This window comes from Thermobia domestica, chromosome 17, assembly GCF_964235325.1.
Source record: "Thermobia domestica chromosome 17, izTheDome1.hap1.1, whole genome shotgun sequence".
In the NCBI taxonomy this organism is placed as follows: domain Eukaryota; kingdom Metazoa; phylum Arthropoda; class Insecta; order Zygentoma; family Lepismatidae; genus Thermobia; species Thermobia domestica.
The window spans coordinates 130618669-130635151 of record NC_137470.1 but is presented as its reverse complement, the minus strand read 5'-3'; the positions used below and the strand labels follow the sequence as shown (position 1 = coordinate 130635151).

The 16483-nt window shown below is 32.8% G+C and overlaps 1 protein-coding gene across 1 annotated transcript in view; it reads right to left on the bottom strand.

Moving 5' to 3' along the window:
- LOC145674174 (uncharacterized) overlaps positions 1–16483 on the bottom strand; it is an 83200-nt gene that overhangs the window by 60377 nt on the left and 6340 nt on the right. The window contains exons 3-14 of the mRNA XM_081744007.1: positions 12186–12300; positions 11491–11624; positions 9918–10032; positions 9215–9348; positions 7644–7758; positions 6962–7095; positions 5392–5506; positions 4690–4823; positions 3115–3229; positions 2412–2545; positions 828–942; positions 128–261 (exon numbers count right to left, since the gene is read on the bottom strand). Of these exons, the coding sequence (XP_081600133.1) occupies positions 128–261; positions 828–942; positions 2412–2545; positions 3115–3229; positions 4690–4823; positions 5392–5506; positions 6962–7095; positions 7644–7758; positions 9215–9348; positions 9918–10032; positions 11491–11624; positions 12186–12300 (1494 nt within the window). The remainder of the gene's footprint in view (positions 1–127; positions 262–827; positions 943–2411; positions 2546–3114; positions 3230–4689; positions 4824–5391; positions 5507–6961; positions 7096–7643; positions 7759–9214; positions 9349–9917; positions 10033–11490; positions 11625–12185; positions 12301–16483) is intronic.

The following is a 16483-nucleotide window of genomic DNA, read 5'->3' as shown; positions in this document are numbered from 1 at the left end:
ATTTTTAAATGATTTTCATTTGATTAATTTCCTCAGCATCCTCCTATTACTGCAGTTTTCTATGGGAGCATTAAAGTTGAATTTTCTAACTATTTTTATCACGTATTTAACACATTTGACTACTTACGCTGTTCCCATGTAGGCGACGTCAAAGGTGTTACCTGGGATTCATTCTCTTCTACCTCCTGTAACGGCGGTTGTGTTCCCTGAGATAGTGAGATATCACCCGGAAAATTGAGATCATTTTCCGTCTCCGATGACCTGGAACAAATGAATTCAAACAAGAAGTAACAGCCACCGCACTGAACTTTTTCACTTCAATTTCTTAAACTAAATCATGTTATGCTGCAGTTACTAATGAAACATTTTGTTATTAAATACGAAATAATTTACAACGTTTTCGGAAAATTTCGTCCCAAAAAAAAATCAACAAATGTAAAATACCCGTTCTGGATTTTTCACAAGAAATGACTTACGCCATATATCAGGATGAATGATATATTTGTTTAAAAAAAATGCCATGACTAGTATTTAAATAAACTAAAAAACTCCTCCAATACTAAACTACACTTTGTAGATATTTTCGTATATGTGATTCAGAGGAAGATGTATTATCCTGTTACCACATCGTGAATTTGTCTGCTATAACAGCCTTCTCTAACGAAAGGAGAGTTATAGACGACATTTCAGAGGAATACTACTAATATGGAAACAGGGTAAAACTTCTTCCACTAAATGTCAATTTGTTTCTGGATTTGCTCAAAAGATATTTAAAAAAATGTTATCCTAACTAAGAATAGTAGGTCTTGTCTTACTAAGCTACTTACTCGGAACAGCTTTCCCTTTCTATGAGGTACTGCACGAGGCCAGTTCCGACGCATCGTCTCCCCAGTATCCTTGCTGCCGGAGGTTGCAGCACTTGTCTGTCGTTGGAGTCATCACCTACAAAAGTTAACACGCATCTTTATTGCCACATTCTACGAAATTTCAGGAAAACGAGAAGTGGGACTACAGTTAGCATGAGTAGTCATGCTAGGCACAGATACATAATAACTGACTCAAAATCCTCGATAGTCTAGTGATAGCATGTCACAATCTTTTCGAAATCTAGTAATGCTAAATTACGAACCCAAGAAACTTCGTCTATTTAACAAAGTTCGAATGGCTAGTTGAATTTGAGTTTAGTGTCCTTGCAGCACTGAGGCTATATAAAACGCTGACCTACAACTTGACATGAATCCCAACCATAACAGCTCCCACTGGGAACTGAATCCAGGTCTCACGAACCGTAGGCGATTATGCTAACCATATGGCTACGAAGTAACTCAATACAAGGGTTGGAAAATTTTGAAATATAAAAGAGTTGTTCTGGCTACCCTGTTAAAAAAAAAAAAAAAAAAAAATACTCCAGTCATATCAACAACAAAGAAAATATATAACACTTTAAGCTTGCCACCCTTAACGCAAAATTAAATGTACTATTTAAATTACACGCTTACATTACAAAAAGTTCGCACCCCTCACTCTTTTAAATTAAGCATAAAAAATAATTTTATAACCATATAAAAAAATGTTATAATAAATTATCTTCTTACTAATGAGGTAAAATTCTTAATTTTATTAAACAAATAACCATCAAACTATCAAAAATCATTAAAAAAATTACACCAATATAAATAATTATGAAACATCACCAAAAAATAAATAAAACAAACCTTTTAAGATTAATTAACGCACCTCCTAACTTATTCCAACCTCAATACCAAAACCTTTTAGAAATTTATTATCCAATTAATTCAACTCCAAAACAAAAATAGTATCAGCAAACCAATCAAAAATTAACTATAAATAAATAAAACCTTAATTAATTAAGCAAATCATATAGCCACCTCTTCGTTAAAAAAAAAATAAAATAAAATAAAACCAAAATATATAAAAAAAAAATTACTCATTTTATTATAATCTTTTAATATTCTTTCATTTTATATACTTCATATTCAATAATATTATATATTTTTTACACAATTTAACTAAGATTTTATAATTTATATCGTAAAGTAATTCTTGTCCATTAATATTTATGCTAAAATTAATCATTTACATATTTCTATTTTCGGTACTTATATTTTATTGACATATGTGCTCAACTTCGGTTTCAATAAAATATAAGTGCAAATGTTATCGTGGTTTGCCGTAGTAAAGCTAAATAAATGCAAATAAGTACTTAAGTTTATAAAATTTTAACAACGGCAAAAAACTTGATTACAAGCTTCATCTGTTCATTATTTTTAAATGATTTTCATTTGATTAATTTCCTCAGCATCCTCCTATTACTGCAGTTTTCTATGGGAGCATTAAAGTTGAATTTTCTAACTATTTTTATCACGTATTTAACACATTTGACTACTTACGCTGTTCCCATGTAGGCGACGTCAAAGGTGTTACCTGGGATTCATTCTCTTCTACCTCCTGTAACGGCGGTTGTGTTCCCTGAGATAGTGAGGTATCACCCGGAAAATTGAGATCATTTTCCGTCTCCGATGACCTGGAACAAATGAATTCAAACAAGAGGTAACAGCCACCGCACTGAACTTTTTCACTTCAATTTCTTAAACTAAATCATGTTATGCTGCAGTTACTAATGAAACATTTTGTTATTAAATACGAATTAATTTACAACGTTTTCGGAAAATTTCGTCCCAAAAAAAAATCAACACCAAATGTAAAATACCCTTTCTGGATTTTTCACAAGAAATGACTTACGCCATATATCAGGATGAATGATATATTTGTTTAAAAAAAGTGCCATGACTAGTATTTAAATAAACTAAAAAACTCCTCCAATACTAAACTACACTTTGTAGATATTTTCGTATATGTGATTCAGAGGAAGATGTATTATCCTGTTACCACATCGTGAATTTGTCTGCTATAACAGCCTTCTCTAACGAAAGGAGAGTTATAGACGACATTTCAGAGGAATACTACTAATATGGAAACAGGGTAAAACTTCTTCCACTAAATGTCAATTTGTTTCTGGATTTGCTCAAAAGATATTTAAAAAAATGTTATCCTAACTAAGAATAGTAGGTCTTGTCTTACTAAGCTACTTACTCGGAACAGCTTTCCCTTTCTATGAGGTACTGCACGAGGCCAGTTCCGACGCATCGTCTCCCCAGTATACTTGCTGCCGGAGGTTGCAGCACTTGTCTGTCGTTGGAGTCATCACCTACAAAAGTTAACACGCATCTTTATTGCCACATTCTACGAAATTTCAGGAAAACGAGAAGTGGGACTACAGTTAGCATGAGTAGTCATGCTAGGCACAGATACATAATAACTGACTCAAAATCCTCGATAGTCTAGTGATAGCATGTCACAATCTTTTCGAAATCTAGTAATGCTAAATTACGAACCCAAGAAACTTCGTCTATTTAACAAAGTTCGAATGGCTAGTTGAATTTGAATTTAGTGTCCTTGCAGCACTGAGGCTATATAAAACGCTGACCTACAGCTTGACATGAATCCCAACCATAACAGCTCCCACTGGGAACTGAATCCAGGTCTCACGAACCGTAGGCGATTATGCTAACCATATGGCTACGAAGTAACTCAATACAAGGGTTGGAAAATTTTGAAATATAAAAGAGTTGTTCTGGCTACCCTGTTAAAAAAAAAAAAAATACTCCAGTCATATCAACAACAAAGAAAATATATAACACTTTAAGCTTGCCACCCTTAACGCAAAATTAAATGTACTATTTAAATTACACGCTTACATTACCAAAAGTTCGCACCCCTCACTCTTTTAAATTAAGCATAAAAAATAATTTTATAACCATATAACAAAATGTTATAATAAAATATCTTCTTACTAATGAGGTAAAATTCTTAATTTTATTAAACAAATAACCATCAAACTATCAAAAATCATTAAAAAAATTACATTAATATAAATAATTATGAAACATCACCAAAAAATAAATAAAACAAACCTTTTAAGATTAATTAACGCACCTCCTAACTTATTCCAACCTCAATACCAAAACCTTTTATAAATTTATTATCCAATTAATTCAACTCCAAAACAAAAATAGTATCAGCAAACCAATCAAAAATTAACTATAAATAAATAAAACCTTAATTAATTAACCAAATCATATAGCCACCTCTTCGTTAAAAAAAAATAAAATAAAATAAAACCAATATATATAAAAAAAAATTACTCATTTTATTATAATCTTTTAATATTCTTTCATTTTATATACTTCATATTCAATAATATTATATATTTTTTACACAATTTAACTAAGATTTTATTATTTATATCGTAAAGTAATTCTTGTCCATTAATATTTATGCTAAAATTAATCATTTACATATTTCTATTTTCGGTACTTATATTTTATTGACCTATGTGCTCAACTTCGGTTTCAATAAAATATAAGTGCAAATGTTATCGTGGTTTGCCGTAGTAAAGCTAAATAAATGCAAATAAGTACTTAAGTTTATAAAATTTTAACAACGGCAAAAAACTTGATTACAAGCTTCATCTGTTCATTATTTTTAAATGATTTTCATTTGATTAATTTCCTCAGCATCCTCCTATTACTGCAGTTTTCTATGGGAGCATTAAAGTTGAATTTTCTAACTATTTTTATCACGTGTTTAACACATTTGACTACTTACGCTGTCCACATGAAGGCGACGTCACAGGTGTTACCTGGGATTCATTCTCTTCTACCTCCTGTAACGGCGGTTGTGTTCCCTGAGATAGTGAGGTATCACCCGGAAAATTGGGATCATTTTCCGACTCCGATGACCTGGAACAAATGAATTCAAACAAGAGGTAACAGCCACCGCACTGAACTTTCTAACTTCAATTCCTTAAATTAATCATGATATGCTGCAGTTACTAATGAAATATTTTGTTGTTAAATACGAATTAATTTACAACGTTTTCGGAAAATTTCGTCCCAAAAAAAATCAACCCCAAATGTAAAATACCCGTTCTGGATTTTTCACAAGAAATGACTTACGCCATATATCAGGATGAATGATATATTTGTTTAAAAAAAAATGCCATGACTAGTATATAAATAAACTAAAAAACTCCTCCAATACTAAACTACACTTTGTAGATATTTTCGTATATGTGATTCAGAGGAAGATGTGTTATCCTGTTACCACATCGTGAATTTGTCTGCTATAACAGCCTTCTCTAACGAAAGGAGAGTTATAGACGACATTTCAGAGGAATACTACTAATATGGAAACAGGGTAAAACTTCTTCCACTAAATGTCAATTTGTTTCTGGATTTGCTCAAAAGACATTTTAAAAAATGTTATCCTAACTAAGAATAGTAGGTCTTGTCTTACTAAGCTACTTACTCGGAACAGCTTTCCCTTTCTATGAGGTACTGCACGAGGCCAGTTCCGACGCATCGTCTTCCCAGTATCCTTGCTGCCGGAGGTTGCAGCACTTGTCTGTCGTTGGAGTCATCACCTACAAAAGTTAACACGCATCTTTATTGCCACATTCTACGAAATTTCAGGAAAACGAGAAGTGGGACTACAGTTAGCATGAGTAGTCATGCTAGGCACAGATACATAATAACTGACTCAAAATCCTCGATAGTCTAGTGATAGCATGTCACAATCTTTTCGAAATCTAGTAATGCTAAATTACGAACCCAAGAAACTTCGTCTATTTAACAAAGTTCGAATGGCTGGTTAAATTTGAGTTTAGTGTCCTTGCAGCACTGAGGCTATATAAAACGCGGACCTACAGCTTGACAAGAATTCCAACCATAACAGCTCCCACTGGGAACTGAATCCAGGTCTCACGAACCGTAGGCGATTATGCTAACCATATGGCTACGAAGTAACTCAATACAAGATTTGGAAAATTTTGAAATATAAAAGAGTTGTTCTGGCTACCCTGTTAAAAAAAAATACTCCAGTAATATAAACAACAAAGAAAATATATAACACTTTAAGCTTGCCACCCTTAACGCAGAATTAAATGTACTATTTAAATTACACGCTTACATTACCAAAAGTTCGCTCCCCTCACTCTTTTAAATTAAGCATAAAAAATAATTTTATAACCATATCACAAAATGTTATAATAAAATATCTTCTTACTAATGAGGTAAAATTCTTAATTTTATTAAACAAATAACCATCAAACTATCAAAAATCATAAAAAAATTACACCAATATAAATAATTATGAAACATCACCAAAAAATAAATAAAACAAACCTTTTAAGATTAATTAACGCACCTCCTAACTTATTCCGACCTCAATACCAAAACCTTTTATAAATTTATTATCCAATTAATTCAACTCCAAAACAAAAATAGTATCAGCTAACCAATCAAAAATTAACTATAAATAAATAAAACCTTAATTAATTAACCAAATCATATAGCCACCTCTTCGTTAAAAAAATAAAATAAAATAAAACAACCAAAAAATATAAAAAAAAATTACTCATTTGCTTATAATCTTTTAATATTCTTTCATTTTATATACTTCATATTCAATAATATTATATATTTTTTACACAATTTAACTAAGATTATATAATTTATATCGTAAAGTAATTCTTGTCCATTAATATTTATGCTAAAATTAATCATTTACATATTTCTATTTTCGGTACTTATATTTTATTGACCTATGTGCTCAACTTCGGTTTCAATAAAATATAAGTGCAAATGTTATCGTGGTTTGCCGTACTAAAGCTAAATAAATGCAAATAAGTACTTAAGTTTATAAAATTTTAACAACGGCAAAAAAACTTGATTACAAGCTTTATCTGTTCATTATTTTTAAAAGATTTTCATTTGATTAATTTCCTCAGCAAATACTATTACTGCAGTTTTCTATGGGAGCATTAAAGTTGAATTTTCTAACTATTTTTATCACGTATTTAACACATTTGACTACTTACGCTGTCCCCATGAAGGCGACGTCACAGGTGTTACCTGGGATTCATTCTCTTCTACCTCCTGTAACGGCGGTTGTGTTCCCTGAGATAGTGAGGTATCACCCGGAAAATTGGGATCATTTTCCGACTCCGATGACCTGGAACAAATGAATTCAAACAAGAGGTAACAGCCACCGCACTGAACTTTCTAACTTCAATTTCTTAAACTAAATCATGTTATGCTACAGTTACTAATGAAACATTTTGTTATTAAATACGAATTAATTTACAACGTTTTCGGAAAATTTCGTCCCAAAAAAAAATCAACCCCAAATGTAAAATACCCGTTCTGGAATCTTCATAAGAAATGACTTATGCCATATATCAGGATGAATGATATATTTGTTTAAAAATTGCCATGACTAGTATTTGAATAAACTAAACTACACCTTGTAGATATTTTCATATATGTGATTCAGAGGAAGATGTGTTATCCTGTTACCACATCGTGAATTTGTCTGCTATAACAGCCTTCTCTAACGAAAGGAGAGTTATAGACGACATTTCAGAGGAATACTAGTAATATGGAAACAGGGTAAAACTTCTTCCACTAAATGTCAATTTGTTTCTGGATTTGCTCAAAAGATATTTAAAAAAATGTTATCCTAACTAAGAATAGTAGGTCTTGTCTTACTAAGCTACTTACTCGGAACAGCTTTCCCTTTCTATGAGGTACTGCACGAGACCAGTTCCGACGCATCGTCTCCCCAGTATCCTTGCTGCCGGAGGTTGCTGCACTTGTCTGTCGTTGGAGTCATCACCTACAAAAGTTAACACCCATCTTTATTGCCACATTCTACGAAATTTCAGGAAAACGAGAAGTGGGACTACAGTTAGCATGAGTAGTCATGCTAGGCACAGATACATAATAACTGACTCAAAATCCTCGATAGTCTAGTGATAGCATGTCACAATCTTTTCGAAATCTAGTAATGCTAAATTACGAACCCAAGAAACTTCGTCTATTTAACAAAGTTCGAATGGCTGGTTGAATTTGAGTTTAGTGTCCTTGCAGCACTGAGGCTATATAAAACGCGGACCTACAGCTTGACAAGAATTCCAACCATAACAGCTCCCACTGGGAACTGAATCCAGGTCTCACGAACCGTAGGCGATTATGCTAACCATATGGCTACGAAGTAACTCAATACAAGATTTGGAAAATTTTGAAATATAAAAGAGTTGTTCTGGCTACCCTGTTAAAAAAAATACTCCAGTCATATCAACAACAAAGAAAATATATAACACTTTAAGCTTGCCACCCTTAACGCAAAATTAAATGTACTATTTAAATTACACGCTTACATTACCAAAAGTTCGCTCCCCTCACTCTTTTAAATTAAGCATAAAAAATAATTTTATAACCATATCACAAAATGTTATAATAAAATATCTTCTTACTAATGAGGTAAAATTCTTAATTTTATGAAACAAATAACCATCAAACTATGAAAAATCATAAAAAAATTACACCAATATAAATAATTATGAAACATCACCAAAAAATAAATAAAACAAACCTTTTAAGATTAATTAACGCACCTCCTAACTTATTCCGACCTCAATACCAAAACCTTTTACAAATTTATTATCCAATTAATTCAACTCCAAAACAAAAATAGTATCAGCAAACCAATCAAAAATTAACTATAAATAAATAAAACCTTAATTAATTAACCAAATCATATAGCCACCTCTTCGTTAAAGAAAATAAAATAAAATAAAACAACCAAAAAATATCAAACAAAAATTACTCATTTGCTTATAATCTTTTAATATTCTTTCATTTTATATACTTCATATTCAATAATATTATATATTTTTTACACAATTTAATTAAGATTTTATAATTTATATCGTAAAGTAATTCTTGTCCATTAATATTTATGCTAAAATTAATCATTTACATATTTCTATTTTCGGTACTTATATTTTATTGACATATGTGCTCAACTTCGGTTTCAATAAAATATAAGTGCAAATGTTATCGTGGTTTGCCGTAGTAAAGCTAAATAAATGCAAATAAGTACTTAAGTTTATAAAATTTTAATAACGGCAAAAAACTTGATTACAAGCTTCATCTGTTCATTATTTTTAAATGATTTTCATTTGATTAATTTCCTCAGCATCCTCCTATTACTGCAGTTTTCTATGGGAGCATTAAAGTTGAATTTTCTAACTATTTTTATCACGTATTTAACACATTTGACTACTTACGCTGTTCCCATGTAGGCGACGTCAAAGGTGTTACCTGGGATTCATTCTCTTCTACCTCCTGTAACGGCGGTTGTGTTCCCTGAGATAGTGAGGTATCACCCGGAAAATTGGGATCATTTTCCGTCTCCGATGACCTGGAACAAATGAATTCAAACAAGAGGTAACAGCCACCGCACTGAACTTTCTCACTTCAATTTCTAAAACTAAATCATGTTATGCTGCAGTTACTAATGAAACATTTTGTTATTAAATACGAATTAATTTACAACGTTTTCGGAAAATTTCGTCCCAAAAAAAAATCAACACCAAATGTAAAATACCCGTTCTGGATTTTTCACAAGAAATGACTTACGCCATATATCAGGATGAATGATATATTTGTTTAAAAAAAATGCCATGACTAGTATTTAAATAAACTAAAAAACTCCTCCAATACTAAACTACACTTTGTAGATATTTTCGTATATGTGATTCAGAGGAAGATGTGTTATCCTGTTACCACATCGTGAATTTGTCTGCTATAACAGCCTTCTCTAACGAAAGGAGAGTTATAGACGACATTTCAGAGGAATACTACTAATATGGAAACAGGGTAAAACTTCTTCCACTAAATGTCAATTTGTTTCTGGATTTGCTCAAAAGATATTTAAAAAAATGTTATCCTAACTAAGAATAGTAGGTGTTGTCTTACTAAGCTACTTACTCGGAACAGCTTTCCCTTTCTATGAGGTACTGCACGAGGCCAGTTCCGACGCATCGTCTCCCCAGTATCCTTGCTGCCGGAGGTTGCTGCACTTGTCTGTCGTTGGAGTCATTACCTACAAAAGTTAACACGCATCTTTATTGCCTCATTCTACGAAATTTCAGGAAAACGAGAAGTGGGACTACAGTTAGCATGAGTAGTCATGCTAGGCACAGATACATAATAACTGACTCAAAATCCTCGATAGTCTAGTGATAGCATGTCACAATCTTTTCGAAATCTAGTAATGCTAAATTACGAACCCAAGAAACTTCGTCTATTTAACAAAGTTCGAATGGCTGGTTGAATTTGAGTTTAGTGTCCTTGCAGCACTGAGGCTATATAAAACGCGGACCTACAGCTTGACATGAATCCCAACCATAACAGCTCCCACTGGGAACTGAATCCAGGTCTCACGAACCGTAGGCGATTATGCTAACCATATGGCTACGAAGTAACTCAATACAAGGGTTGGAAAATTTTGAAATATAAAAGAGTTGTTCTGGCTACCCTGTTAAAAAAAAAATACTCCAGTCATATCAACAACAAAGAAAATATATAACACTTTAAGCTTGCCACCCTTAACGCAGAATTAAATGTACTATTTAAATTACACGCTTACATTACCAAAAGTTCGCTCCCCTCACTCTTTTAAATTAAGCATAAAAAATAATTTTATAACCATATAACAAAATGTTATAATAAAATATCTTCTTACTAATGAGGTAAAATTCTTAATTTTATTAAACAAATAAACATCAAACTATCAAAAATCATAAAAAAAATTACACCAATATAAATAATTATGAAACATCACAAAAAAATAAATAAAACAAACATTTTAAGCTTAATTAACGCACCTCCTAACTTATTCCAACCTCAATACTAAAACCTTTTATAAATTTATTATCCAATTAATTCAACTCCAAAACCCAAATAGTATCAGCTAACCAATCAAAAATTAACTATAAATAAATAAAACCTTAATTAATTAACCAAATCATATAGCCACCTCTTCGTTAAAGAAAATAAAATAAAATAAAACAACCAAAAAATATCAAACAAAAATTACTCATTTGCTTATAATCTTTTAATATTCTTTCATTTTATATACTTCATATTCAATAATATTATATATTTTTTACACAATTTAATTAAGATTTTATAATTTATATCGTAAAGTAATTCTTGTCCATTAATATTTATGCTAAAATTAATCATTTACATATTTCTATTTTCGGTACTTATATTTTATTGACATATGTGCTCAACTTCGGTTTCAATAAAATATAAGTGCAAATGTTATCGTGGTTTGCCGTAGTAAAGCTAAATAAATGCAAATAAGTACTTAAGTTTATAAAATTTTAACAACGGCAAAAAACTTGATTACAAGCTTCATCTGTTCATTATTTTTAAATGATTTTCATTTGATTAATTTCCTCAGCAAATACTATTACTGCAGTTTTCTATGGGAGCATTAAAGTTGAATTTTCTAACTATTTTTATCACGTATTTAACACATTTGACTACTTACGCTGTCCCCATGTAGGCGACGTCACAGGTGTTACCTGGGATTCATTCTCTTCTACCTCCTGTAACGGCGGTTGTGTTCCCTGAGATAGTGAGGTATCACCCGGAAAATTGAGATCATTTTCCGTCTCCGATGACCTGGAACAAATGAATTCAAACAAGAGGTAACAGCCACCGCACTGAACTTTTTCACTTCAATTTCTTAAACTAAATCATGTTATGCTGCAGTTACTAATGAAACATTTTGTTATTAAATACGAATTAATTTACAACGTTTTCGAAAAAATTCGTCCCCCCCCAAAAAAAAAAAAAAAATCAACCCCAAATGTAAAATACCCGTTCTGGAATCTTCATAAGAAATGACTTATGCCATATATCAGGATGAATGATATATTTGTTTTAAAAAATGCCATGACTAGTATTTGAATAAACTAAACTACACCTTGTAGATATTTTCATATATGTGATTCAGAGGAAGATGTGTTATCCTGTTACCACATCGTGAATTTGTCTGCTATAACAGCCTTCTCTAACGAAAGGAGAGTTATAGACGACATTTCAGAGGAATACTAGTAATATGGAAACAGGGTAAAACTTCTTCCACTAAATGTCAATTTGTTTCTGGATTTGCTCAAAAGATATTTAAAAAAATGTTATCCTAACTAAGAATAGTAGGTGTTGTCTTACTAAGCTACTTACTCGGAACAGCTTTCCCTTTCTATGAGGTACTGCACGAGGCCAGTTCCGACGCATCGTCTCCCCAGTATCCTTGCTGCCGGAGGTTGCTGCACTTGTCTGTCGTTGGAGTCATCACCTACAAAGGTTAACACGCATCTTTATTGCCACATTCTACGAAATTTCAGGAAAACGAGAAGTGGGACTACAGTTAGCATGAGTAGTCATGCTAGGCACAGATACATAATAACTGACTCAAAATCCTCGATAGTCTAGTGATAGCATGTCACAATCTTTTCGAAATCTAGTAATGCTAAATTACGAACCCAAGAAACTTCGTCTATTTAACAAAGTTCGAATGGCTGGTTGAATTTGAGTTTAGTGTCCTTGCAGCACTGAGGCTATATAAAACGCGGACCTACAGCTTGACATGAATCCCAACCATAACAGCTCCCACTGGGAACTGAATCCAGGTCTCACGAACCGTAGGCGATTATGCTAACCATATGGCTACGAAGTAACTCAATACAAGATTTGGAAAATTTTCAAATATAAAAGAGTTGTTCTGGCTACCCTGTTAAAAAAAAAAAATACTCCAGTCATATCAACAACAAAGAAAATATATAACACTTTAAGCTCGCCACCCTTAACGCAAAATTAAATGTACTATTTAAATTACACGCTTACATTACCAAAAGTTCGCTCCCCTCACTCTTTTAAATTAAGCATAAAATGTAATTTTATAACCGTATAACAAAATGTTATAATAAAATATTTTCTTACTAATGAGGTAAAATTCTTAATTTTATTAAACAAATAAACATCAAACTATCAAAAGTCATTAAAAAATTACACCAATATAAATAATTATGAAACAACATCAAAAAATAAATAAATAAAACAAACCTTTTAAGCTTTTATAACGCACCTCCTAACTTATTCCGACCTCAATACCAAAACTTTTTATAAATTTATTATCCAATAAATTCAACTCCGAAACGAAAATAGACGACGTGGAATTCCGCGTCGTGTACGAGTGGCAGGGGGACTAACTTGGAATCGAAAATCGAATCCTGACAATTGGAACAAGACATAAAAATGTTCATATACTTTGGGAGGTGATTCGTGACATTCAAGAGGACTTTTTGTCTTTTCATGCCACGAATCACCTCTCGAAGTACGTTCACATCTTTAGGTTCCGTTCCAATTGTCAGGATTCTATTTTTGATTGAAGTTGGCAGCTCTGTCACTCGTACACGACACGGAACCAGACAAAACACAAGAGGACTTCTTGTCTTCTTTTGATACCATTAATCATTTCCCGAAGTATGTGCACATCTTTGAAGTTCACCCTGCATATATTGTAACGTATCACGTGCTTGTGTTTACAAACACCTAATATACGTATGTATGTGTGTATTATTTATGTTATATAAATTATATATTTTCCCAACGAAGGCTTATTTTGAAGAAAATGCATGAATAGGCAACATTAAGCACTAAAGCAATTATTTAGGCAGTACAGGGCAAAATAGGCAAAACAAAATTGGCTTAAATCGAAACTATAACCCTCCATATAAACTTTAAAACGTTATTTTTGGTCATATCATTAATATTAAAGAATAGGCATTTTGCCTAACATCCAGTCTCTAATTATTATTATTCTTGTGACTATTATTATTTTTACTACATGTGATAAGTTTAAGTGACACGGGATTCGAGATTAACAGTTTCCAATGCATGGAGGTTTGCACCTTCTACCCCTATTATCCTGCTCCATACAGACAGAATTATGGTATTTGCATGACGTTCACTGAGGCTTTGCTAGAAAAAAGCTTCCTGTGGTGGAAAAGCGGGAAATGAACCACTACTGTCTCTAATCTGAACCAAATATCCGTACCAGGAATCGTAAACAGGATTAGAAACGTGCAGAGGCATTCGCAATAGCCACTTAGTTATGAAGAAGGACTTGTAAGGACTCAACTATATCTATAAATAATTTAATGGGAACTCTTACATCCATTGGTTATTTAAAGATTCGACATAAACCGAATTATTTCGAGAACACTTGGCAGTGAAACGCTGGTATTTGTACGGTGCCTTTTGCTTCCGCTAAGAGCTTTTGCATAGAAAACCGTTTCTTAAAAAAGATTCAAGCAGATCAATTGTTGCAACAAAAAGAAGAAGAAGAAAAGAAAGAAAGAAAATCCTGAAAGTGTAGATGCTACCGCTAGTCTGTCCAAGAAATTGAAGTAATTATTTGGCACCATTAACTGTCGATTATTCTTTTCAAGCTTTCCTACAATTTCTGCTTTCCTACTCGACTCCTAAAAGCTAGTAGAAAGTGACTGAGCTAATACAATACACAAGAAACTGGAAGTGTAGCTGATTTAGAACATAGTGGAAGCCTTTAGCCAGTATGGTGAATAGGAATATATAGACGTTCTAAAAAAATGTAGTCACAGGAAGAGCTGGATAATTAGCCAAGTATTTAATAAGCAAATGAAACTGTTCATATTTCGAATTTGATAGCCAACTACTCTCCGTACCTTTCTTTTGCATACATGTATTTCAGCTACACAATGGATTTTTTTCTTTGTATCTAACTTGTACTGTGTGTGTTTCAAAACCCAACCTGATGAGCACCTATTGACCAACTACTCTCTCAAGAGTCTAATAGTTGATATTATTTGTAAATCCATCGGTCAATACAAACTTACACAAGTGCGAATCAACTCATTTGCATGATACAAACCTGAGTTGAATTTGCATAATTTAAGCTTGATCGTGCACCTGGTTTCTCGATTTCGTCTGTTTACGTTTTCCAAACTCGTGGGAAAATTTGGTGTCTCTTATCACTACCTAGCTACATTCACTACGTTTCTAGTACACTTATTTATATCTCCAGCTACTTCCTTTCTATTGTCAACAGTATTCTTTGATACTTTACATTCTACATTATCTCCCTGTGGCCACAAAGTACCGTTACCCCTTGATAAATGCTAACGTAAGTTTTCCCGTTACCCCGTTATGTTAACGTAAGGTTTTTCATTGTTTCAGATTGTGTGAACGATGGCTGATACTTCCAGTTACATATTGAAGAACGTGTTATTGCAAGTTGTTGGGTGCATGAGAGAAACCACACAGATAAGACACTAGCAGACTTTCTGACAAGGTTTCAACGAGACCTCCCTCAAAACAAACACTTTTACGGTGGGAACATAAACTATTCGCCACAGGAAGCGTGAAGGATAAGAAAAGAAGTGGCAGACCATTCACACGAGCAGAAAAAGAAACCACGAAGACCAGACTTCACCACCTATGATTATGCACTAAGAGGGTTCATAAAGGGCATCGTTGCACAAAACCGTTACGATACCACTGCCGAACTGACGGAAGCTGTGAAACAAGCTTTCATTCAAGTTACACCTGCAATGCTTCGCAAAATCTTGCACAAAATCTGGTGGCGTATTATTCTTTGATGAGAATGGCGGTCGACAGGCTGATCCTTTGGATACTTAATGTTTCCAATCTCAATAAAACTTCTCGAAAGCATTGTTGATCATGTCATTCGGTTATATCCGTGTAGTTATTTACATACGATTAGTGGTTTATGTTACTTATTTTCAGAGGTAACGGGATTTTGTGGCCACCCTGTACAGTATAACGGCTTCCTGTACTATTTCTCGAAACTAAACTTGGAATACTACCACGACGCCTTCGTTCGAACATGGTATGATGCTCACTTGGACACTTCACAGTGATTTTATTTTTCGAATCTTTAGTTTTCTTTCTTTTTCTCCTTACTTCTTTCCCTCCCTATATAATGAAGCACCTTACGAAAGTGCTTACAGTGTACTATTTATGTGTGCGTGTGAGAGAGTGCAATATCCCTATTTTATATTAAATAATCCAGTTTGCATCCCCAAATGTGGTATGACACTGGACCTGTATCATTCGAAAGCCCCTTCTAATAAGCTATCCTTTGACATGGAGCTCCGCGAAGTGTGCAAAAATAATTCAAATTTCTTGAAGACTGGTAAACAAAATTCGTAGATGTAAACAAGGCTTTTATGAAATTGGTTATAAACTAATTTTAGATAGAGTTGGAATCAGAAACTACAAATATAAACGTACTAATTCAAGCAGAACACAAGTGGCACACTGGGTTACATTTGTAACTGTACTGGGAAAAAGACAAAAACTACATGAGAACCTTGAAAGAATGATTAGTAGACACATTGCGACTTTACATCAACGAATCTTTGTTTGTAGGTGAACACTTAAAACTTCCCAGATGTAGATATCAGAGGTTAAGGAAT